At 44.7% G+C, this 26,082-nt stretch overlaps 1 protein-coding gene across 3 annotated transcripts in view; it reads left to right on the forward strand.

The window, feature by feature from the left end:
- The window catches only part of LOC101167340 (glutamate receptor 1), a 92,906-nt gene that overhangs the window by 31,549 nt on the left and 35,275 nt on the right, over positions 1–26,082 (forward strand). For all 3 annotated transcript variants that reach the window (XM_023962455.1, XM_023962454.1, XM_023962453.1), the window contains exons 4-10: positions 8,726–8,910; positions 14,212–14,265; positions 19,689–19,847; positions 20,332–20,499; positions 20,736–20,840; positions 21,688–21,798; positions 23,972–24,178. In XM_023962455.1, coding sequence (XP_023818223.1) covers positions 8,726–8,910; positions 14,212–14,265; positions 19,689–19,847; positions 20,332–20,499; positions 20,736–20,840; positions 21,688–21,798; positions 23,972–24,178 — 989 coding nt within the window. The remainder of the gene's footprint in view (positions 1–8,725; positions 8,911–14,211; positions 14,266–19,688; positions 19,848–20,331; positions 20,500–20,735; positions 20,841–21,687; positions 21,799–23,971; positions 24,179–26,082) is intronic.

Consider the following 26,082-nt stretch of genomic DNA (forward strand, 5'->3'; position numbering starts at 1 on the left):
CCGGATGTTGCTCCTTCACCAGATGTTGCTCCTTTCTTGGGGGTTGCTCCTTCACCGGATGTTGCTCCTTCACCAGATGTTGCTCCTTCACTGGATGTTGCTCCTTTCTTGGGGGTTGCTCCTTCACCGGATGTTGCTCCTTTCTTGGGGGTTGCTCCTTCACCGGATGTTGCTCCTTCACCGGATGTTGCTCCTTCATCGGATGTTGCTCCTTTCTTGGGGGTTGCTCCTTCACCGGATGTTGCTCCTTCATCGGATGTTGCTCCTTTCTTGGGGGTTGCTCCTTCACCGGATGTTGCTCCTTCACCGGATGTTGCTCCTTTCTTGGGGGTTGCTCCTTCACCGGATGTTGCTCCTTTCTTGGGGGTTGCTCCTTCACCGGATGTTGCTCCTTCACCGGATGTTGCTCCTTCACCGGATGTTGCTCCTTCATCGGATGTTGCTCCTTTCTTGGGTGTTGCTCCTTCACCGGATGTTGCTCCTTCACCGGATGTTGCTCCTTCACCGGATGTTGCTCCTTCACCGGATGTTGCTCCTTCATCGGATGTTGCTCCTTTCTTGGGTGTTGCTCCTTCACCGGATGTTGCTCCTTTCTTGGGGGTTAGTCCTTCAATGAACCAAAGCTCAAAATCCAGTTTGCCGTCTTTTGAAACATCAAACCCCATATCAGAGTTACACCTGAGAGTCTGTTCAATAGTTGTTCACAACCCAGAAATAGTCCCAGCCCACAACCGCTTTGATCGTCAGCCCCCACCAATACTGTCTTCAGACCCATGACCCTAGGTCTCAGGGCGGACACTCCACCATGAGGCCACTGAGCAAAACTTTCTTTGATCTATTCACAGAAAATGAAATGCTCATAAAAATGAAATGCTCATTCTAATGGAGGACCCCCTACCCCCCAGTTTGGTTATGGGTCACAGTGTGAGTCGTGGGGGGGGGGGGGGGGGGGGGGGGGGGGGGGGGGGGGGGGGGCACTGAACACTTGGTCTGCTCATGGAACGTCATCAGTTCAGGAAAACCCATCAGAACTTTTTCAGAAGCAAACCTGCTCAGACAGTTTCTTTGATCCTTAGAGAACCTGAAGACATTTGTGTTGCCATGGAAACACAGCCACTTATTTCCATCCACCAACAGTCAAGAATACAAACCAACAGTTCACTGTAATTGATCAGAGCATCATTGATCACCTTACTTTAGGGATTCATAAACATGGACACAAATAAACCCAACAACCACAAAGAGTATACACACATGAAACACAAAAAGCCATTTGCTAACAAGCACACACTGTTTTGGTTGAATGTGTATCTGCATCAAACAGGGTTAGCAGAAAAACAAAAAACACTTTCTTCATTCTGAGGTTAGTGCACAAATGGACCAACACTCTGCTCTGGTTGGCTCCTGATTAGGTTCTCTCCACCAATGAACATCTGCACAATTTTCCTTCAAACTTTATTAAATAAAAAAAATGAGCCAATGTCCCAGATTTCAGAAGGACTTCATCATCTGTTTTCATTGTTTTGTCTGCTCAAAAATTGCAGCAGGAAAGGTTTTTTTTTTGTTTTTGTTTTTGTGGTGAGTCGGATATTGCTGTTTGGGTAAAGGATGGTTCTAGAGACTGAGGCTGACAGGATCAGCATTTCACTGCAGGAATGATGCTTCCAGATGTAGAAGTGAGGTTTTCTCACCTTTCAAACCCTGCAGCTGTGGACCTGAGCCGGTCCGGTCCTGCAGGTGTGGAGCTCAGGTCAGGTCAGCTGCACTGATCCAACCCTGCTGGGTGTCGGACATAAGAGTCTTCCTCAGTCTTCCTCAGCTGAAGGTCGCCCTGAGGCGGCTGCAGAGCATGACAGTCGGAGTGTGAGCTCAACATAAAGCTGAAACGGCTCCAGTTAAAGAACAGGAAATGATTATCACTCAGTTTTACAAGTTTTTTTTATGATTTAGGTTGGAAAGACACAAATAAAATTAAAAATCCTTTAAAGATTTCAGATAAATAATTTCCTAAAACAGCTCAGAAGCAGATTTATTTTTAGGATTCAGCATTGACCGTGTTTCTGTTCTGCATCCAAAGGTTCACAGCAGCTGTTTTGTGTTTTAACCCCTTCATGCTGAATGTCACTCAAATCTGGGACTCCAAATAACCCTTGTGTACGGTGGCCCTGAAGTGCAAAGCATTCAACAAATCACTCGATACAAAAACATTTTTAAGATCACAACAATTAAAAAATAAATGTTAAAAAGCAGAATTATATTTTAGAAAACAAAACCAAATTTCAGAAACCAAAACTTAAAAAACAAAAATGAAAAAAAAAAACATTTCAGAACACAGAATTAATTTCCAGAAAACAAAACGAAATCTTCAAAAATGAAAAACATTTCCAAACCGGAAGAGGCAGGTACTATGGGACAACGCTGATTGGATGATGAGTTTTGTCAATCATTTGAAGTATTTTAAATGAAGTGATGCCGGATTTTATCGTCCAAACAACAATGTACTATAATAATCCACATATTTCCCATTTATATATCAAATAAAAAAACGCAGCAAACTGTTGATGAACTTTTGAATTATTTTTTTAAAATTTCGCCTGACACACGGTCACCCGGAAGTAGTTTGTGAGCACTTTTACTGTGAACGCTGTGCGCTAATGTCTACGGCTGCGAGGTTCACGCTGTCAATCATCTTTAGGTAAGAATCAATTCTGTGATCTTTTCTTTTGTCAGTCACATGTCTCTAAGGATGTTAATTTTAGGATGTTAATTAAAGTGCTGCTTTGAAAAGATAATTTCTTATTATCTTGCGCATGCGCAAAAAGAACCCGATGGAGACGAACCGTCTTCACATGATAGCCGTTCCCGTTTTCGGTGACAACATGAGAGAAAAAGCTCCGAGCCAGCCTGGTTCTGTGATTTATACAGTAATTACAGTAATTATATGGCATCAGTGTTGCTAAAAATCGACTTTAAGACTGAAATCAGTAAACAAGTTCTTATGGGAAATAATAAAGTGTATTGTATATTTTTGAACCATACATATACTGAAACTTAAAAATGAACTTTAAAGTTTATAAAATACTTAATTGAATTAACATGTGATATTTCTGCAGGTGAAGTTTCTCAAAGCGAAGTTCCAGAAAGGTTTGTGCTGCAGAAGAACAGATGGCAGCTCTACATGGGAATACAAGAAGACTAAAGTCATTCATATCATTGTGCAGTGTACAGGCAAGTCACCATGATTTATGTGAAATGTAATCAATAAATATTATTTAACCTTAATATCTAATTTTTTTTTTTAAATTGCAGGTCCTTTAAAAAAAGTCTTTAACCTGCTGCATAAGCCTGATTAGTTGTAAATGATGCAGTGGGGAGTGAAAAACGAAGCACAATTCCTGGCTTTAGCGTCGGGCTGATGATCTGGAAATCACATCTATGAGGAATCGCATCAAACACTTGTACAACTCCAAACAACTTAATGTTCCTTTAAGCAAAACTCCAGTTTAAAATGTTCATATTAGACTTGCTTCATTTAGGAGTTTTTCCATGTTTGCCATTTTAGGTTTTAAAGCTTTATTAACAAAGTTGATGTTTGATTTTCAAAGCTGTTGTTTAGAAATGTTTCTTTCTCCACACAGAAAGGTCCCAACGTGATGCTGTAGTATCGCGAGAGCCAACGAGAGGAGTGTGGTGAGTTTACTTGGCGGCGCGTAAGTTGTGAACAAACATTTTTGATTTATTTAATTACACCGCCATATTTAAATAATCCAGAAAGTTTAAAAAATAAAAATCTGAAAAAGTTTGTCAAGCATTTGCCAGCCTGGATGACCTGGAGGACCTGGAGAATTACATCGACGAGTGTTTCAATACCTGCCTCATGAAGAAATCCAACACCGCCACTCCGTCCACCAAACGCAACCGTCCCGAAGACTCCCCGGGGGCTGCCTCCTCCCCAGGCAGCAACATGAGTGATATCCTGGATTCGATTGATAAAAGGCTCTCCAGCCTTGATTGCCGTTTAAATCTGCTGGAGATCCTCCATAAGGAATTCCAAGGTCTGCGAGAGTCTCTGGAGTTCAGCCAACAGCAGGTGCAGGAGCTCGCAGCGGAGAACCAGGCCTTTGTTTTGTTTTTTTTTACATTTGAACCTTACCATAATGATTAACAACCAGTAAACTTGTTGCTCTATGCTGCTTCATGGTCTTATCCCCCCTCCCCTCCTATTATCACCCCCCTACCCCCCCTCTCTCTAACGTCCCTCTCTCTTCTTCCCCTCTTTCCTTTTCCGTCCGGTCCAACACCAAAGATTTTCAGACATGATTGAAATTAATAAAGTTTGGCCTCAATTCCAAAAGGGGTTTATTCAGACATACCTTTGGTTTGTCTGAAGATTAATAACCCCTCTTGTTAAAGTAAAATATGTCCAACACAAGAGGCCCTCAGCTCTCATCTGTCTGCCCAGCTGTTGGACAGGACAAGTTAAAAAAAAAAAAAAAAAGAAATGTTTCTTTGTCAATAAAAAAACTGAATGCTGATGTGAGGATTGTAATAATGGATATGAAAATAAACAAATTTGTTTCATAGCAATGCAGTATATTTATTGAAAACTTAACATGAATACGTTATTCAGTAACAGAAACAAAGAAACAGTTGTGGATTTTCCTTTATGGGCTTCTTCATGCAGTCAATCAAATGTTACGTTTACAATCAGCATTTACTCAGCGTACCTGTCAGTCACATTTATTAGAGGAAAAAATGCATCTGGGAAAAGTCTGTTTGTGCTTAACAACTATATCAAAAAGAGTCATGTCAGGGAAGGTTTGTCCACATTGCTGCTCAGCATCACATCCAGAGGAAGATGCACAGGTAAGGGACGCCAGTTCCTGCTCGTACATGCTTGCAGCTTCCTCTGCACTGGACTCCAGCTCCACTGAAATCCCTGACAGAGATAAATTAATAAATTAAAAATCCCTGACAGAAAAACATCGGCTACCGTTCATCTTTCATTCAGGAAAAAGTTGAGTTCATCAAAATGAGGAGAAAATGGGTTAAACCCGAAATTCATTAGGGAGGGGTCAAAACACCAAACTCAGAATAAAGTACATTATTTCAGTCTTATAAAAATACATTCTAAAACACTTTGGTATTCCTCCTCTGCCTGAAAGACTAAAATGATTTTTTTTAAAGATGTTTTTTACTCTACAGACTATGCCACCTTTAGTTACACACCTGGACGTGTCTGATGATGTGCACATCCAGTCATTTACTGTCATGTTTCTGTGCACTGACACACTCTAAAGTCACAGATCTTAATAGTGTGAATAAGAAGCATTCATAAATGTTATTCTGAGACACAAACTGCTGCAGTTTACCTGACAGCTTTGCTGATTTATGCTGCTGGTACACCTGTCTGAGAATCCTGCCCACGTGACCCCCCCTATCCGACTGATGAGGTAACCTGTCATTAACGTATGACTGAAGGATCTTGGATCTGTCTGTAAACACCCACCTAGAAATCACGTTTAACGCTACATTTATTACATCAAACAAATGTGCCTCCATACCTTATCAGTGGATGGCGGGACTGCATTTCCTGATGTGCGCCGTCTTTAACACCCGTTTCTTCGCAGCTGCTGCTTTAGACAGAATCCTCTCACAGACATTTCGAAACATTTGTAAACCTGGTTGGTGTTGATATTTCTGCGTGCGTTCCGTCATCACATCCGCTAAATATTCAAAGATTAACGTTTGAGTTAACGTTTTATCGTCTTTCCCTTTCATTGTTTACCTGCAGAACGGACGTCATCCACACAAACTACTTCCGGGTGACCGTTCTGCTTCAGACGAAATATTCAAAAAAGAATTTAAACCTTCATTATCCGTTTGCTGCATTTTTGATTTAATATGTAAATGGGAAATACGTGGATTATTATGGTACATTGTTGTTTGGACGATGAAATCCGGCATCGCTTCATTTAAAATACTTTTCAGTTCAAATGATTGACAAACATCATCATCCAATCAGCGTTGTCCCATAGTACCTGCCTCTTCCGGTTTGGAAATGTTTTTCATTTTTTAAAAATTTCGTTTTGTTTTCTGGAAATTAATTTTGTTTTCTGAAACGTTTTTTTCTTTTTTAAGTTTTGGTTTTTGAAATTTTGTTTTGTTTTCTAAAATGTAATACTGCTTTTTAAATTGTTGCTGTGATCTTAAAAATGTTTTTGTGTCGAGTGATTTGTTGAATGGTTTGCACTTCAGGGCCACCGCACTTGTGCTATATTAGATGACCCCCCCCCCCTTCCATTGAGGTGTTCTCCCTACCATGACAAAGGTGGATAAAGGTGGAAAGATTTCATGGAATCCATGGACACCAGTGAAGATCACAAATCATTGAAGAAAAAAGGTTCAGAGCTCTGTCTAGGTCAGGGGTCGGCAACCCAAAATGTTGAAAGAGCCAAATTGGACAAAAAAACAAAAAACAAATCTGTCTGGGGCCGCGAAATATTAAAAGCCCTGTTTAAGCCTTATAATGAAGGCAACACATGCAATATGTATCTATATGAACTATATTAGCCTGCTATCAAAATGACTAAGTTGTTACAAATACATAATGAGCATCAACGATTAAATGTTTATTTGCCCTGCAGTGCATTCTGGGAGAACGACGCATCATGTGACTGCTCTGTTGAAGTTTAACTTCATTACAATATCAAAGTATTATGTTTCATTGCTTTGATAAAATTAAAGAAACGGAATAAAGTAATCCGATTTTTGATGTCATTTTTATTTTGAAGATTCAAACAAAAAACAACAAAATGGAACGTTCCCTCTCTGGGAACTAAACAGAGTTCAATAAAACGCAGCCTGTGTTTATAAAAAAATAAAACAGCAGCCTTTTGAAAAGTTAAAGTATATAAAATCAAATGAATACAGTTAAGTTTGATTTCTGTGCAAATGCAAAGTAAGTCAGTGCAAAGGTAAAACAGCAGCATCCTCTTCTTTTGCTGTACATCTCTGCAAAGACAGTCAGCTGGAATGACAGAACAGCTTCAAGCATTTGCGGCGCCTGCAGACTTTCCTTCAGCTCCTTTAGGTGGCTCCTCACAGTCATATCCACCAAAAAGTGCAGCTTTTTGAGCCACTCCTCCAGTTGCGGGTAGTTCAGGTCTTTGCTTTTCAGGAATGTTTTCACGTGTTCTAAACAGACAACAAAGCGATGCTAAACGTCCCCCCTGGACAGCCACCGGACTGTGTCGTGTAGCAGGAGATCAGAATATTCGCTTTCAACTTCATCAAGCAATGCACGGAACTGACGGTGGTTCATTTCCATCAGCCACCTGCCTAGCGGTCCGCCGCCCTGCTGGTAGAAACGTGTGTCGCGGGCTATGACGCAAACCTTCGTTGACAGAAATGTTGAATTTTAATATTGTAGTGGCGGTCATGTGCATTTTAGGTCTGTTAGCAGCAGGGGATTGTGGGATGCGGTCTCCTGATCTTATCAGGGCTGTTTGCCCACGTTTCTTCTCATATGGCAGTTTTGTTGTTCCACCTTAGTTTATTCTTCCTGTTATGCTGTTTCTTTATGTTGCACCGTGAGTGTGGGAGGGGGAGAGGTTGATGACCCCTGTGCAATGTTCAATGTGGTGTGTGTTCAACGTAAATGGGCTTGTTATGCCGGGAAGGAGACCGTGCTCTCAGCTTCTCTATCTGCCTTCTCCTCTCTGAGACTGTTCAGAGTCGTGCAGTGTTTGGGACACGGACAGTACTCTAGCGCAGCCAGTTGATTGACAGCTCAACTTGTTGACAGCGTGGCTCTCGTGTTTCCCGCTGCAAGCGATGTACCTGCTGGGCGTTACAATATTTGTTCTACACATTCTTACAGCATTGGAAAATGTTTAGAATGTTTGTGTCTTGTTTGTCCTCCTACAGAAATCATATTAAAACCAAAAATATATTTCTCTCCCCCATCTTTTTACACTTTTGAAAATGCTCCAGGGAGCCACTAGGGCAGCGCTAAAGAGCCGCATGCGGCTCCTGAGCCGCGGGTTGCCGACCCCCGGCCTAGTGGCTCCAGATGATCCAACTCCCAACGTTAAAGTGCCTAGGATAGCACCAGGGTTAATTTAGCAAGGAACGGCCAAAACACTAAGAAACATTTACTCATACGATTGAAAATAAATTCAGCCATAAAGCAATTAAGCCTTAATCCAGAGTCTTTTTGAGCATTTACTCTAATCTGTTTTAACAATACTAGGTATCCACCTTTTAAGACAACCTCAACTTCTTTCTTAGTGATAATTTTTTATGACCTAAGATTTTCATGTTAAACCTGAGACCTCACTTCCAAGAAGTAAACTTTGTCATTTTTTTACTAAAAAAGTCAAAAATATTGAGAACAAACTGCTTTTGTTTAAAAACAGAGATCAAAAGTGCAAAACAAAATAAAAATGTATAAATCAAGACAAAGAAAAGGTCAAAACTATGTGAAAAATTATAAAAACAGCAGGCAAACTGCCTCTAGACTACATACAATGTTCCACAGACGTATTTATGATTTTGTGTCGTAACTCTTGTTATGTTTGCTTTGAACTGAAAACGTCAAAGCCGCGTCGGCGACGTTCTGACGTCATTGTAAACGGCTGATGCGATTGGCCCTGATGAGAGTCATAGGAGCCATCCAGGACCAGTTTTTGTGTAGCTGTAAGGTTCTCCGTTCCTCCCTCAGGACTGACAGTTCTGCAGAAGATCCTGGACACGGCGGCGGAGCTGAGCTGGCAGGTCACCTCTGTCAACCTGGACGCTCTGACGGAGGCAGCCTTCATCAAGCTGCTGGCCGATCTCGACTACAAGAAAGACTTCCAGATCATCATCAACTGTGAGCTGGAGCGCCTCAACTACATCCTCAACTTGGTAAAGTCTGTCTTTGACTCCCCAGTTCTGAGGTTCAATGAAAACCAACCATTAGGACAATTGATGCATTTCTATGAATGGGGGGTGGGGGGTGGAATCAGGAATAAATTATGGGGGTGTGGGGAAAATACTGATTCAGGGAAATATCCTGATACTGTACTGATACTTCAACTGCTGATTTTGAAACAGTTCGTTGAGTGTCTGACTTTTGTTCACACTTAAACCTTCAACCACTAGATGGCAGCACACTGAGCTTCTTTCAGCAGCTCCTCACCAAAGCAAGATCCTGTGAGAACCATCCAGTGGCGCCTCCAGAATTTTTTCATGGGGGTGGCCAGTGGGGGGCCACATTAAATCTTGGGGTGGCACACAAAAACCATGAGCTATATTTTTAAAATTCATTCTACCAAACGTAGTAAAACAACCTGTAGAAAACCAACAGAAAGATAAATGCCTACTGATATTTTGTAGAACATGAACTTATAGTAGATACTACTAGTATAATAACTAATAGATACTAGTAGATACCATTAGTAAATACTACTACTGATTTATATATATATTTTTTTTGTTTATATTTAATGCTTTGGTGTGTCTGCTTAGGGTGTTCGGCTCTTGACTGAGAGATATCTATAATAAACAAAAAATTAAATCTGTTGTTCTGAAATAATAATAAAAATATCCTTCTAATTATTAATTATATCTGTTGACATTTCTATTCAGACTAATAATCATGAAACGTTTTTATTATTAGGGTAACATAATTCTAACTTCACCAGTTGGTCCAGGAACAGGTGGAGCCCCTGCTTATGCTGAGTTCTGCCTTGCTTCTCTGACCAATGATGCTGACTGATGCTGAGAGTCTCATCTTTGTCTTCCTCATTCTCTTCTGTCATTCATGCTGCTCTGTCTCATCTTCCTCCTCCTCCTCACTACTCCTCTGTTGCTCCCCTACCATCTCTTTCACTCCTTCTGCTGCACTTTTATTCTTAAAATAAGAATATATGTTGAATTTCTCTTCATTCTCTGAAAATGGACAGACACAAGCATCAACTAATGACTATAGGTAACTCTGTGGAAACAAAAACACATCAAAATGTTGCGGTAACACAACAACCGGTGCTTAAATAGTGCCATGAAAATGAGTGGCTTGTGAAAGGGACATCCTTTTTTTACTTATTAATAAGAAGTAATGACACATCCACCGCCGCTGATGATGTGGCGTATTTGCACCATGTATTTGCACACCGGGTTTACATGTTTTGCAGACCGCATGTTTTTTACACCTTTGCAACTGTATTTATTTAATATTTAATATTTATTTCTTTAATTAATAAGAATCTAATTTTTGATAATTTTTCATAATAATTTTAGTGATATTTTTAATTATTTAGTATAAATGTCATTTTTTATGCCCTTTATTGATGTTATATTATATAGATTATTTCTGAATGTCGTGTTGCTGCCACAGATAAATGGAATTTCCCCATTGTGGGATTAATAAAGTCATCTATCCATCTATCTATCTATCTATCTATCTATCTATCTATCTATCTATCTATCTATCTATCTATCTATCTATCTATCTATCTATCTATCTATCTATCTATCTATCTATCTATCTATCTATCTATCTATCTATCTATCTATCTATCTATCTATCTATCTATCCATCTATCCATCTATCTATCTATCTATCTATCTATCTATCTTTCTATCTATCTATCTATCTATCTATCTATCCAGATCTAAAGTACAGTAAACAGATTGTTAAAGACCCACGGAAAATATTTAACAGGAAAAGAAACGTAGCATTTTGGGATGTGTGATTGTGTGTGCGTGCGTGCGTTCTCGCGCGCACGCGTGTGTTTGCGTGCTGAAACCGGTGCTCGCGCGATGCAGGAAGGGAGGGGGGAGAGCCATAGAGAGCGCGTGTGAGGGTGTGGAGCGCATACACGCGCGGTCAGTCGCCGTTTTGGACTTAAGGAAAAAGTAATAAAGAAAGTTCATCTTTAGTGACTGAGACTGGTTATTTTGTCTGACCGGCCCAGAGGATCTGAGGGTTCGAACGCGTCTTATTCATTCTGCGTCCAGGGGCTCCTCTGTAGATGTCTGCGCACTCAAAGGCAGCAGGGAGGGGAGGGGGTGAGGGCCGGTTTAGGTGATCAGAGCGACTTGCCGCTCGCTGGCTGTGCATTTGGGATGAAACGCACAACTGATGCTACCACAGCTTATAGTGGCTACTGGGGTGGCCACTGGGGTGGCCAGGTGTCGGAGAGGGGTGGCCATGGCCACCCCTCTCCGACACCTGGTGGCGCCACTGGAACCATCTTGTGTTACATGTTCACTTGTTGTTGTCAGAGCTCAATAATAAACACGAATTATGACGTGAACAACGTCCTCTCTGCCCGCAAGACTCTCTGGTCGCTATGGTAACATTTAAACATGCCTTCAAAATAAGTGCATGGAAAATCCAACTCACCACAATCCTGAATGGTTGGAAGGAATCTCCCGTTGGGATGAATCCGTATTTTAAGTAGGACTCCTGATACTGTCTATTAAATGTAGCTTTCTTTTCTGGAAGTGGAAGGCTTCTCTTCTGTCTCCTGGCTAGGCCTTTTCCACTTGGCAAAGAAACTTTCCAGACGTTTGTTTTTATTCATTTTGCTAGTTCCTGGGTTTTGTTTTAGCGGTATCTTATCACGTGACCGAGACGAGCGAATTGGCCTGCGTCAAGAGTAACATAGACGGATGGAACAGAGAATATTTCAAAATAAATCATCTTTCAGATTCCGAAAAAAATAAAACGGAATTAATGGAAGTTATTCAATTTTTTCTGTGCGGCCCGGTACCAAATGACCCACAGACCGGTACCGGAGGTTGGGGACCACTGCTTTAGACCTTTAGAGCTCCACATTCAACCTCTGAGCTGCTGGAACTCATCAAACCTCAAGTGACAGACAGAAGGAGGCAGATTCACATAGTTGTAACCCTTGTTCTATCCTAGGCACTTTAACATTGGGAGTTGGGTCATCTAGACCCACTAGACAGTGCTCTGAAGCTTTTTTCTTCAATGATTTGTGATCTTCACTGGTGTCCATGGATTGCATGAAATCTTTCCACCTTTATCCACCTTTGTCATGGTAGGGAGAACACATCAATGGAAGGGGGGGGTCATCTAAGATAGCACAAGGGTAAAGACTCTTCATAAAAGGAAAGTCGGCGGTTCTGCTGAAGTCCAAACGCTCCTGCAGCGTTAGGAGGTGATCCGAGAAACATGTTGACCTCAGCTGTTCACGTTTCTTTGGGCTCAGCTGATCACACGGTGTTTGACTTGACCCTGTTTGGTTGATTGAGTTCAGGTGTGATGAAGACTCAGGTGTGTCTCTGATGAAGAGCACGTGTGTCGCGTTGATGAACCATCATGTGCTGACTCTGATGGTTCACATGGTTGCATTCAACTTTTCCCCGCTGCTCCACAAAAACACAACAGAAGGATGAAGGTGATGGACTCGTGTTCTGATGTGATGACAAACCAAATCATAAAATCTTTTAACCATCTTTTTGCTCTGAATGATGTTGTCGACACCTGAGATAACCTCTGGGGTCGACACATGAAGGACGTCTTTTCTGTTTGAAGGTGGAGCCTGTCTTCACCTGGTGGTTGAAAACACAGACGAGCAGCAGATTTACAAACAAACGCTAAAGCAAAGCTCCGGTTCTTCTGCCGACCTCCGGCTCTGCATCAATTCTTCATGTATGACGGACGCCTGAGAAGACACGACATCACCAACAGAGGAAAACTCTAAGGAAAGAACAGAATTAGTGTTTTGTCATCAGGGAATGAATGCTGACTATATGCAGAGCTGTGACAGGAACAGCGCCACCATAAGGTCAGATTGACTTCAGTTCAGACGCCGTTTCAATCTTCCTGGGAGCTGCAAAAGGAGGACGTGAAAATGGGAGAGGAGGAGAGAAAGGAGGTTCCTCCTCTGGCTGCTGTTGGAACACTGACCATCAGGGAGGCATGAAGGACATGAGCTGAAAGCAGGACGACACCAAAACATCTGGATTCTGCCGACAGTGCTGCCCCCCCCCACACACACTCTAGGACTGGATTCAGACCGGACACATTTGGTCCACTCAAAGTGAATCAGAGTTTGTTTCCCCCGATAATCTGGAACAGAGTTTCAGTCTGAACACACCCTAAGCGGTTCCTGGTCCCAGACCACCTCCAAAGACGGGTCAGAGACCGGGACCAGGAACCGCTCTCTGACCCGTCTTTGGAGGTGGTCCCGGTTTGTTTCCAATTGGACCGAGTTTCGGTTCCCTCTGAGATTGATCAGTCTGAAAACAATCCATCCCAGGAGTGGAACGACTGGACCGAACCAGCCACCGTAGCTGGGCATTATGGGATGTGAACAGAGTAGAAAGGAAGCAACCAAGACGACGAGTCACAACGTGATCCACATCACTTCTCACTGTTTTCCTGACCATCTACACATCATGAACACGGATCAGCGTTCCTTCTGAGCCGCCGTCTCCTCGGTAACCGGCGTGCAGCACGACTCCACCAAAGTGAAAAGTGTTGGACCTGACGTTGATCCAGAAGCGCTCAGTGAAATATAAAGTTTGAATCTGTGAATTATGCCAACAAGGACTGCAAACGCAGGACTTCCATTATTTCTGGCTTTTATTATTATTATTTCTCCTGACCAATGAGTGAAGAGGCCTTCAGTCACATGGTTTGGTTTACAAGCTTTGGTTTGAAATGGAAAAGTCCGCGTGACGGCGGTCTGAATACAGACCAAACGGGTGGTTCAGGACTTGATCTGGACCTACGGACATTTCCAGTCTCAATACACTCGAAGATACAAACACAAAAAGGGTGGCAGTGCTGACGCGACTGAGCGGGTCGGCCAATGATTGAAGGGTTGGCGGTTCGATCCCCGCTCCCCTCAGTCACCTGTAGTCGTGTCCTTGGGCAAGACACTCCACCCTCCCTGCCTCCAGTTTGAATGTGTATGAATGTCACGGTGATGGTCAGAGGGGCCGTAGACGTGAACTAGCAGCCACGCCCCCGTCATTCTGCCCCAGGGCAGCTGCGGCTACATCAGTAGTGACCATCACCAAGTATGAATGAATAACGGACATTGGAGGAGCTTTGAGCGTCTGGAAAAGCAGATCAATCTAATCCATTATTGTTATTACAAACATTGAATGGTCTTTTCATCAGGTTTCACATGTTGTGTATCAGGGATTACAGATCCAGAAGCTTCTCTCCTTCTCTGCCCTTCACAGATTGCTGCTCAGAAGAGGAACCTAAAGAACTATCATTTCATTCTGGCCAATCTGGTGAGTTCAGCTCTGATGTCCTTTAGTCAGACGGGAAACTCTTTGTAGACACGGAGTACTGCTGATCAGGAGCAGTTTACCACACACATGCACAACACACACACACACACACGTGCACAACACACACACACACATGCACAACACACACACACACATGCACGCACACATGCACAGCACACACACACATGCACACCACACACACACATGCACAACACACACACACACGTGCACAACACACACACATCCACGCACACATGCACAACACACACACACACACATGCACACCACACACACACATGCACAACACACACACACATCCACGCACACATGCACAACACACACACACACATGCACAACACACACACACATCCACGCACACATGCACAACACACACACACACATGCACAACACACACACACACGTGCACAACACACACATCCACGCACACATGCACAACACACACACACACGTGCACAACACACAGACACACATGCACAACACACACACACACGTGCACAACACACACACACACATCCACGCACACATGCACAACACACACACACACACATGCACAACACACACATGCACAACACACACACACATGCACCACACACACACACACGTGCACAACACACACACACATCCACGCACACATGCACAACAAACACACACACACACATCCATGCACACATGCACAACACACACACACATCCACGCACACATGCACGACACACACACACACACACATGCACAACACACATGCACAACACACACACACATGCACAACACACACACACACATGCACAACACACACATGCACAACGCACACACACATCCACACACACATGCACAACACACACATGCACAACACACGCACACATGCACACCACACACTCGCACACATGCACAACACACATGCACAACACAAATACACACATCCACGCACACATGCATACCACACACACATCCACGCACACATGCACAACACACACACACACATGCACACCACACACACACATCCACGCACACATGCACAGCACACACACACATCCACACACACATGCACAACACACACACACACACCACACACACACATCCACGCACACATGCACAGCACACACACACATCCACACACACATGCACAACACACACACATCCACGCACACATGCACACCCACATGCTCATTCACACACACATGCACAGTACACACATGAACATTCACACATGCACATTCACACACACATGAACACCCACATGCACGTTCACACACACATGCACAGTACACACATGCAGATTCATGAACACCCACATGCACGTTCACACACACATGCACAGTACACACATGCACATTCACACACACGTGCACATTCACACACACACATGCACAACACACACGCACAACAACATGCCCACAAACACACACACATGCACACATGCACATTGACACACACATGCACAGTACACACATGCACATTCACACACACACACGCACACCCACATGCACATTCACACACACATGCACAGTACACACATGCACATTCACAACACACACGCACAACAACATGCCCACAGACACACACACATGCACACATGCACAACACACACACACACACATGCACACCCACATGCTCATTCACGTGCACATTCACACACACATGCACATTCACACACACACGCACACCCACATGCACATTCACACACACATGCACAACACACGCACACATGCACACCACACACTCGCACACATGCACAACACACATGCACAACACACACACACATCCACGCACACATGCACAACACACACACACACATGCACAACACACACACACACGTGCACAACACACACATCCACGCACACATGCACAACACACACACACACGTGCACAACACACACACACACATGCACAACACACACACACACGTGCACAACACACACACACACATCCACGCACACATGCACAACACACACACACACACATGCACAACACACACACGCACATCCACGCACACATGCACAACACACACACACATGCACACCACACACACACATGCACCACACACACGTGCACAACACACACACACATCCACGCACACATGCACAACAAACACACACACACACATCCACGCACACATGCACAACACACACACACACACATGCACAACACACATGCACAACACACACACACATGCACAACACACACACACACATGCACAACACACACATGCACAACGCACACACACATCCACACACACATGCACAACACACACATGCACAACACACGCACACATGCACACCACACACTCGCACACATGCACAACACACATGCACAACACAAATACACACATCCACGCACACATGCATACCACACACACATCCACGCACACATGCACAACACACACACACACATGCACACCACACACACACATCCACGCACACATGCACAGCACACACACACATCCACACACACATGCACAACACACACACACACATGCACACCACACACACACATCCACGCACACATGCACAGCACACACACACATCCACACACACATGCACAACACACACACATCCACGCACACATGCACACCCACATGCTCATTCACACACACATGCACAGTACACACATGCACATTCACACACACATGCACATGCACATTCACACACATATGCACAGTACACATATGCACATTCACACACACATGCACACCCACATGCACATTCACACACACATGCACAGTACACACATGCACATTCACACACACATGCACGTTCACACACACATGCACAGTACACACATGCACATTCACACACACGTGCACATTCACACACACACATGCACAACACACACGCACAACAACATGCCCACAAACACACACACATGCACACATGCACATTGACACACACATGCACAGTACACACATGCACATTCACACACACACACGCACACCCACATGCACATTCACACACACATGCACAGTACACACATGCACATTCACAACACACACGCACAACAACATGCCCACAGACACACACACATGCACACATGCACAACACACACACACACACACATGCACACCCACATGCTCATTCACGTGCACATTCACACACACATGCACATTCACACACACACGCACACCCACATGCACATTCACACACATACATGCACAACACAATTCGATTCAATTTTATTTCTATAGACAAAACTCACAAGAACAGTCGTCTCATTGGGCTTCGTATCCGTAATTGTAAAGTAAACATATACAATCAAAAAGGATCATAAATGCATAGAATTCAATAGAACAATGTTATGGCAGGAGGGTGGAAGGTTGAATCCAAATGCGGACACGGCTTTCTGGGTGACAAGTTTTATTTTGAATAGAGTGAGGATGGCGGACTGGCGGTTTTGCAGGCAGGCAGGCAGACAGATTGGGTGGCAGGCAGGATCTTGGGAGGGAGAAACAGGAAGATTAGGACACATAGAAATCCCTTTAGCTCTGATTGTACTTGCCAATTTTGTTACCAGAGGTGAACAATAGTCTGGCGTCGGCTGCATGTCCATGTGAGGTTTAAGTAGAGTGGCTGACGAGGAAAAGGTGTGGCTCAGGCACTGGATGAGAGCATCAGGATCACAACAGGATAATACTAAAACTTTAACTAAACAGACTAAACTAAACTTGCATCCCTGCCCTTAGACCCCCCCTTCGCGGTAAGGAAAAACTCCTGAAAAAAAACGAAGAAACCTCAGGGGTGTCCACATGAAGGAGGGATCCTCCCCCAGGACGGACAGGCGATTTACCAGAACTCATAGAGAAGAATTAACTTATCTAAATCTACAATATATAAAGTCCAGCAGACGAGCTTCATCCAGCCGTGGTTGTGGGGACAGTCAAAGGCGCGAGTCGAGCCGTAGTCAGAATCCACAGCCAGGTGTAGGAGCAGGAGCAGAGACGAGGATGACGGTCAGGAACAGGAGCACGGATGAAACAACTGAAGTCTGGAAGCACTCCCACTCCCCAGGAGGGGAGAGGGACAATACATGAATCACTGCACCAAACAGAGGCATGGAGAACTAAATGATGAATGATGATTAAAAATAGAGAAGAGAGGAAGGGTAGAAGTAGAAAAGAAAAGAGGACAGAACCCCAGTGCACCATAGTTACCCCAGCTTCAACGTCTAGCAGCCTTTTAAAAGAAATAGTTATTAAGTTTAATTTAAACAAATTAACATTAAGTTACATAGTCTCTGAATACTAACTAGTCTGACAATAAGCCTGTCCAAAGAGGAATGTTTTCAGTCTAACTTTGAATGTAGAAACTGAGTCGGCCTCTCTTCCATGAGCTGGGAGTTTATTCCATAAGACAGGGGCTTGGTGGCTAAACGCTCTACCTCCAACCGTACTTTGACTAATTCTAGGAACCACAAGCAGTCCTGCATTTAGTGAGTGAAGTGTTCTGATTGGATGGTAAGGGACTAGGAGGTCCTAAATATAGGACGGGGCCATTCCATGTAAGGCCTTATAGGTTAACAGGAGGATCTTGAACTGGATTCTGGAATCAACTGGGATCCAGTGAAGTGAAACCAACACAGGAGTGATGTGATCTCTTCTGCTAGTTCCTGCTAACAATCTAGCTGCTGCGTTCTGAACAAGCTGGAGACTTCTTAAGGAACTCTTAGGACACGCTGCTAACAAGGAGTTACAGTAATCTAGTCTAGACGTAACAAATGCATGGATGAGTTTTTCAGCATCACTCTTAGAAAGTATATTTCTGATCTTAGCAATATTCCGCAGGTGAAAAAAGGCAGTTCTACACGTCTGAGATATGTGAGCCTTAAATGATAAATCCTGGTCAAATAAAACCCCAAGGTTTCTAACTGTGGAATTGGGGGCTATACTTATACCATCCAGGGAGACTATCTGAGCAGACAGAGCATCTCTGAGGTTTTCAGGATATACATAGAAATAGGAAAATTCTAAACTGAACTAACTAAACAGACTAAACTAATCTGTTCATCTCACCTTAGACCCTCCCTCTCTGTAAGGAAAAACTCCTGGGGGAAAAAAATAGAAGAAACCTCAGGGGTGTCCATATGAAAGAGGGATCCTCCCCCAGGACGGACACACATGCACAACAAACACACATGCACACACACACATGCACACACACACATGCACACACACACATGCACACACACACACATGCACACACACACATGCACACACACATGCACACAGTAAACCTTTTGAACACAGAAACTGGTCTTTTCAGTGTCTCAGGCATTTCTAAAATAGTCAGAAAGGATGTTTTTTTGCTTGTTGTAGGTAAACCTGTGCAGGCTGGTTTTTTTATTGGTTTGTTTTGGTGGTGGTGGTGGGGGGGGGTGTCAATACTGTGGTTCAGCTCAGCTGTTTGTCTGTTCAGGGCTTCCTGGACCTGAACGTCACAGAGTTCCAGAAGCTCGCTCCCAACGTGACGGGCTTCCAGCTGGTGAACAGCACCGATCCCGCTGTGGAGAAGGTCAACCGGGAGTGGGTGGAGTTTGACAGCAAAGACTTTAAACTGCCGCGTAAAAGGCTGAAGGTGCAAACACACAAACATGGACACACAAGGTTACGTGGAAGTCTCCAACCCTCTGATGCTCAGAACTCACCGTTTTTTCCAGAAACCAAGCATGGACATTTTTATGATCATTATTCATCACGCTTTTATTTTATTTTATTCTGTCTTCTTTTGCTCACTCAGTTTTTGAATTTCACCAATATCCATTCATGTAACCTGTTGGTTCACTGATAAGGCTGTAATATAATTATTTTGGTTTCATTTAAATGATCTAAACTAATTTTATGATGACAAAGATCATTTCTAAAGTAGGTCTGATTGTTTCCGCTCACGCTTTGTCCTCCAAATCAGCTGGGGTGGGTGTAGACTTGCTCTAGGTTACATTCCTTCAGGTGCAACAGGAATGGGATGGTTTGGCTTTATCTTCCTGCAAACCGTCTGCTGGTTCCAGGATCATCCTTTCTGTCTGCTCAGCAACTTCTGCTTTGGTTCTGATCTGTCTCAGTACACCGGAGCCCTGACCTTTGACGGCATTAACGTCATGGCAACGGCCTTCCAAAACCTGCGGCAGCAGCACATTGACATTTCCCGCCATGGAAATGCTGGGGAGTGTCTGGCTAACCCACCTGCTCCTTGGGGGCAGGGCATCGACATCCAGAGAGCGCTGCAGCAGGTACACAAACAAACACAAACATGGACACGCCCCAAACTGACAGTAGCAAACCCAGGAGCAGGAAGAACGCAGAAAGGTCAAGGAATCAAATCACAAGAACGCAAAAATTCCCAAAGCACAAAACAACAAACGTAACATCTGTTTAAATGTTCTCGTCGCCCTTTGCAGGTGATGCGTTTACTTCGATATGTGGACCTTAACCCACGGGTGGACTTAAACCACATGTATGTGTGCAGGTTCATCTGGACGGACTCACCGGTCATGTGCAGTTCGACGAGCAAGGACACCGTACCAACTACACCCTAACAGTGATGGAGCTCAGTCACCTCGGACCCAGGAAGGTCTGACGCCTTCTGCCTGTTCAGATATCCGATTTTGGACTCTTTGCTTATTGTGGGAATTAGAACCTCCTTTTTCTATTGAAGCTGTGATGATAAGTCAGCTGAAGATCCAGCCATGAATGGGCGGGGAATAAAACCATAAAATCAGGCAGTTCTGTTCTGTCCAGTGGAGGTTCTGTTCTTCACCAACAGAGAAGCAAAGGCGTGAAGAATCTGTGTAAAACATGGAGACCACAGTGGTGACAAACATAACAATAAATGCAAATTCACGTTTATACTGCGCTGTCCTGCCTTCACAAAGGCTCAAAGGTCTTCACCGCCACAGTCCCATTCTGACCCATGGTGGCTCTGCCCCTCACACTGACCTCCAGGACCAACGTGCGGTTTGGCATCTTGCCCAAGGACAGTTCAGTACAGAGGTGGGAGGGCGGGAATAAATGTGAACCTGGCCGATGCCCCTGTCAGGGTTTTGACTATTTCTTAACAAACAGAAGAGCCACACAGGAAACAAGAGTTTTTGTTGGACTTCTGCAGAAGGAGGGTTGGTCTGTCACAGTGCAGGCTGCCACAGTTTATTAGACACGTTTAATTCAGACTTGATCTGATGGTTAAAGTGCAGCAAATAATAACACATTCAGGAAGCTTTGGTTGTCTCCGTGTCAGTACAGATACATGAAATATTCCATAATGAACCACAGACTGTAAAGGACAGACATTATAAAAGACAAATGTCAATTAAGGTTTACAATTTTTGTCATTAGTTTTAAAACGTTTCTCTGCGTGAGTAAAGACAGGCTAGAAACCCTCCATCAGGAAACTTCACTGACATCAGAACACTGTTCTTCAGATTGGACACTGGAATGAGAAGAGAGGCTACGTCCACACGGCTGTCTACGGACCACTGCAGGAGGAGTTTTTCGGTCTGCTCAACAAAACCTACGTGGTTACCACCATCCTGGTAAGATTCCATCAATGCTCCGTCCTTTGTGATGTCATTGACCTGTGGTGTTGTGGTCATCAGGACCTTGTCAGACAGGCAGAGCTTTTCTAAAGGGCCGCATGGGTAAAAACTGTGTGCAAACTTTACAGCACCCCCCCACAGAGTCCAACCTGACTCATCAAAAGAATTCTGGGGTGGTGGTGATGATTATTCTCAGAGTTTTATAGTCTTTACACTCTCTCCTGCTAGCTTACAGCCCCCAACCTAACATTAGCGGTGCAACAAAAATGGCAGCCGTCCAGTTTGGATCCAGATTTCAGCTTAGAGCAGGAAGACAAAGACATTAATGGATCTATTGGTCTGCAGGTGGATGATCAAACAGATCTAAAATATTTACCAGCAGGGCATGGAGCTTGTCACCTCCCCCAGCATATTTTTGATGTCACAAAAAAAATCTTTTTCAAACTGCTTTTTTTCTTCTGCTCCTGATTTACAACAATTTGAATAACAAATGCTCAGAAATGCAGCTTTGAGCTAAATTTCCTTTTCATATGTCCTCCATCATGAGAAAAATGCTACAATAACGCTAAAAAGACTATTTTCATCTTAATGTATCTTTAAGAGAAAGAAGAAAAAAGAATTTGGTTTGACTGACGAGTGAAAAAAGAAACACAGGAAATCAAACTAAATGGCACAATCCTCACATAAGCTTTATTTTCAATTTAACTTTACAATTTAAAGTCAGAAGACTAAAATGTTCCATCCATCATCCATCCAAACATTATCCATCCATCCATCCATCATCCATCCACCCATCCATCCATCCATCCATCCATCATCCATCAATCCGTCAATCCATCCATCCATCATCCATCCATCCATCCATCCATCCATCCATCCATCCATCCATCCATCCATCCATCATCCATCCATCATCCATCCATCCATCATCCATCCATCCATCCATCCATCCATCCATCATCCATTCATCATCCATCCATCCATCATCCATCCCTCCATCCATCATCCATCCATCCATCATCCATCCATCATCCATCATCCATCCATCATCCATCCATCCATCCATCCATCCATCATCCATTCATCATCCATCCATCCATCATCCATCCCTCCATCCATTTATCCATCCATCATCCATCCATCCATCATCCATCCATCATCCATCCATCCATCCATCCATCATTCATCCATCATCCATCCATCCATCCATCCATCATCCATCCATCATCCATCCATCCATCATCCATCCCTCCATCCATTTATCCATCCATCATCCATCCATCCATCATCCATCCATCCATCCATCCATCCATCATTCATCCATCATCCATCCATCCATCCATCCATCATCCATCCATCCATCCATCATCCATCCCTCCATCCATTTATCCATCCATCATCCATCCATCCATCATCCATCCATCATCCATCATCCATCCATCATCCATCCATCCATCCATCCATCCATCCATCCATCCATCCATCCATCATCCATCCATCCATCATCCATCCCTCCATCCATTTATCCATCCATCATCCATCCATCCATCCATCCATCCATCCCTCCATCCATTTATCCATCCATCATCCATCCATCCATCATCCATCCATCATCCATCCATCCATCCATCCATCCATCCATCCATCATTCATCCATCCATCATCCATCCCTCCATCCATCCCTCCATCCATTTATCCATCCATCATCCATCCCTCCATCCATTTATCCATCCATCATCCATCCATCCATCATCCATCCATCATCCATCCATCCATCCATCCATCCATCCATCCATCCATCCATCATTCATCCATCCATCATCCATCCCTCCATCCATCCCTCCATTCATCCATTTGCCCCTTGGTCTTAAGAACTGAAATCAGCAAACCGTTGACTGTTAAGGATTTTCCCTGATCTTCCTTCATCCCTTCTTCTTCTTCAGCATCCTGTTCTCTTTACACCACTTACTGCAGAGTTTAGCATGAAAAATGTGTCATTTGTGTTGACCCTAGAATGTAAATAGTTAAGACCTTATTGTTATGAAGAAACATCACTTTGTTTTTTAGGTGGGAAATCTGTGTTGTGTGAAGGTGACTTTGAAAATGATGAAACACTGGCATGATGAAGGAACTGAATTCTAAACTGAACTCTGAATCCTCTTATCCTCAGGAAGCTCCCTACATGATGCTGAAGAAGAACCACGAGCAGTTTGTGGGAAACGACAAATACGAAGGTTACTGTGCCGAACTTGCTGCAGAGATTGCCAAACACGTGGGCTTCACATACCGCCTGGAGCTGGTGGCTGACGGAAAGTATGGAGCTAGAGATGTGGACTCGAAACTGTGGAACGGCATGGTGGGAGAACTGGTTTACGGGGTGAGGACAGCCCGTGGTGGTTTTTCTTGTACCACATATGTTAAACTACGTCCACACCGGCAACACTTGTTTAAGCGACAACATCCAATGAAAAGTCTTCATAAACCCAGGTTGAAAGTTAAACCAAGCCTGCGATGCGCCTTGGAGGGGAGCTACTTGGCAGTGGCCCCCCTCCTATAGTTGCCATAAGGAGTGGGCCCCCCCTCTTTCGGTTTTATTTGCACCTTAGACATGTAGGGCCCTTGGTAGGGGGGGGGTGCTTGGACATCACTGCCAGCAAGCAGCAGATGTCCTCCTGGCACCCTACCCGCCAATTTTAACCGCACCTTAGACATTTAGGGCCCCTTGGTGGGGAGGGTGAGGGGACATCACTGTGAGTAATCAGGAGATGTCCCCTTAGTGCCCTACTCGCCAATTTTAACTGCACCCCCCTTAGTACACACACCCCTCCCCCTTCAATATATACATTCCAACATAAACACACACACATGCACACACACACCCTCTCAAACACACATACACGCACACACATTTTGCAAGGAAGGTGGAACCTAGGTCCATCTGTCCCCTACACCTTCCCTGGTGGGGGTGCGGGCCCCTTGGCGACGGCGGCCGTGTCCCCTGGGTGCCGGCTCCCTGGGCCCGGCGGTGCTCTCTCCGCACGGTGGGGGGGTTCACATTACACCTGTGCCGGGGGTGTTCGTATCCCTGGGGGGTGGGTCCTGGTCCTTGCCCCTGAGCGCTGGGCCCCGCCGAACTTCCAACAGTGGCCGAGCCTGGTCGGGCCATCCTTTTTTCCCCGGGGTTCCCCCCTCCTGGGCGGGGGCGGCGGGCCCCTGCCTTGCTCCTCCCTGGACCAACCGTGGGCCGGGTGGGTGGCTGCCTGGAGTGCGGAGCGGGTCTCCCTTGGAGGGTCCTGGCTCGTACCTGGGGTTGGGGCGGGGGGATGCCCGGAACTCCTGGGTGGTGGTGGGGTGCTCGTCTGGGGCTGTAGGCGTCCTTCTCCGGTAGGGCCCTGCGTTGGGCGCTCCCGGCGCGGCGGGGGGGCTGCTTTCCTGGTTGGGCTGGGGCGGCGCTCTCTTTCCCTCCGCGCCTCCCTGCTCTCTGGCTCTGGGGGCCTCGCGGCGGTCCTGCTGGCCCTGGCCTGGGTGGCGGTCTTGGTCGCCCGGGGGGCGGTTGTTCCCTGCCTGTTTCCGTGTGGCGTTGGGGGGATTCCGGCTGCCGCTGCTGCTGCGGCGGTGGTCTTGGTGTGGGGGTGGCTGGGCACTCCTCCTCCTTCTTTTCACATTCCACCATCCATTTTAGAAGAACATAAACACTCACCTGAGCACAGGTGTTAGCTTACCTTTGCACTAATAGTTTGCGTGATTGAATGAATGAAAGATTTCACACTAGTTGGTTTAAAGGCATAGGTATGCGTTCGTGAACACTATCTGTTTTGTGTACATGTTGACATGTGAACATTTTTTGCAGCTAGCAGGTGTGTTGATAACATTTGAGTGTGTGCGGACAGGCCCCGCCCTTTTTGTACTACATTTGAACCGTACCGTGATGATAAACAACCAGTAAACCTGTCTGCTCTATGCTGCTTCATGGTCTTACCCCCCCTCTCACTATCACCCCCCCCCCCTCTCTAACATCCCTCTCTCTTCTTCCCTCCTTTCCTTTTCCGTCCGGTCCAACACCAAAGATTTTCAAACATGATTGAAATTAATAAAGTTTGGCCTCAATTACAAAAGGGGTTTATTCAGACATACCTTTGGTTTGTCTGAAGATTAATAACCCCTCTTGTTAAAGTAAAATATGTCCAACACAAGAGGCCCTCAGCTCTCATCTGCCTGCCTAGCTGTTGGACAGGACAAGTTAAAAAAAAAGAAAGAAAAAAAAGAAAGTTAAACCAAGAT

The sequence above is a fragment of the Oryzias latipes genome, chromosome 14 (genome assembly GCF_002234675.1).
Source record: "Oryzias latipes chromosome 14, ASM223467v1".
NCBI classification, from domain to species: Eukaryota; Metazoa; Chordata; class Actinopteri; order Beloniformes; family Adrianichthyidae; genus Oryzias; species Oryzias latipes.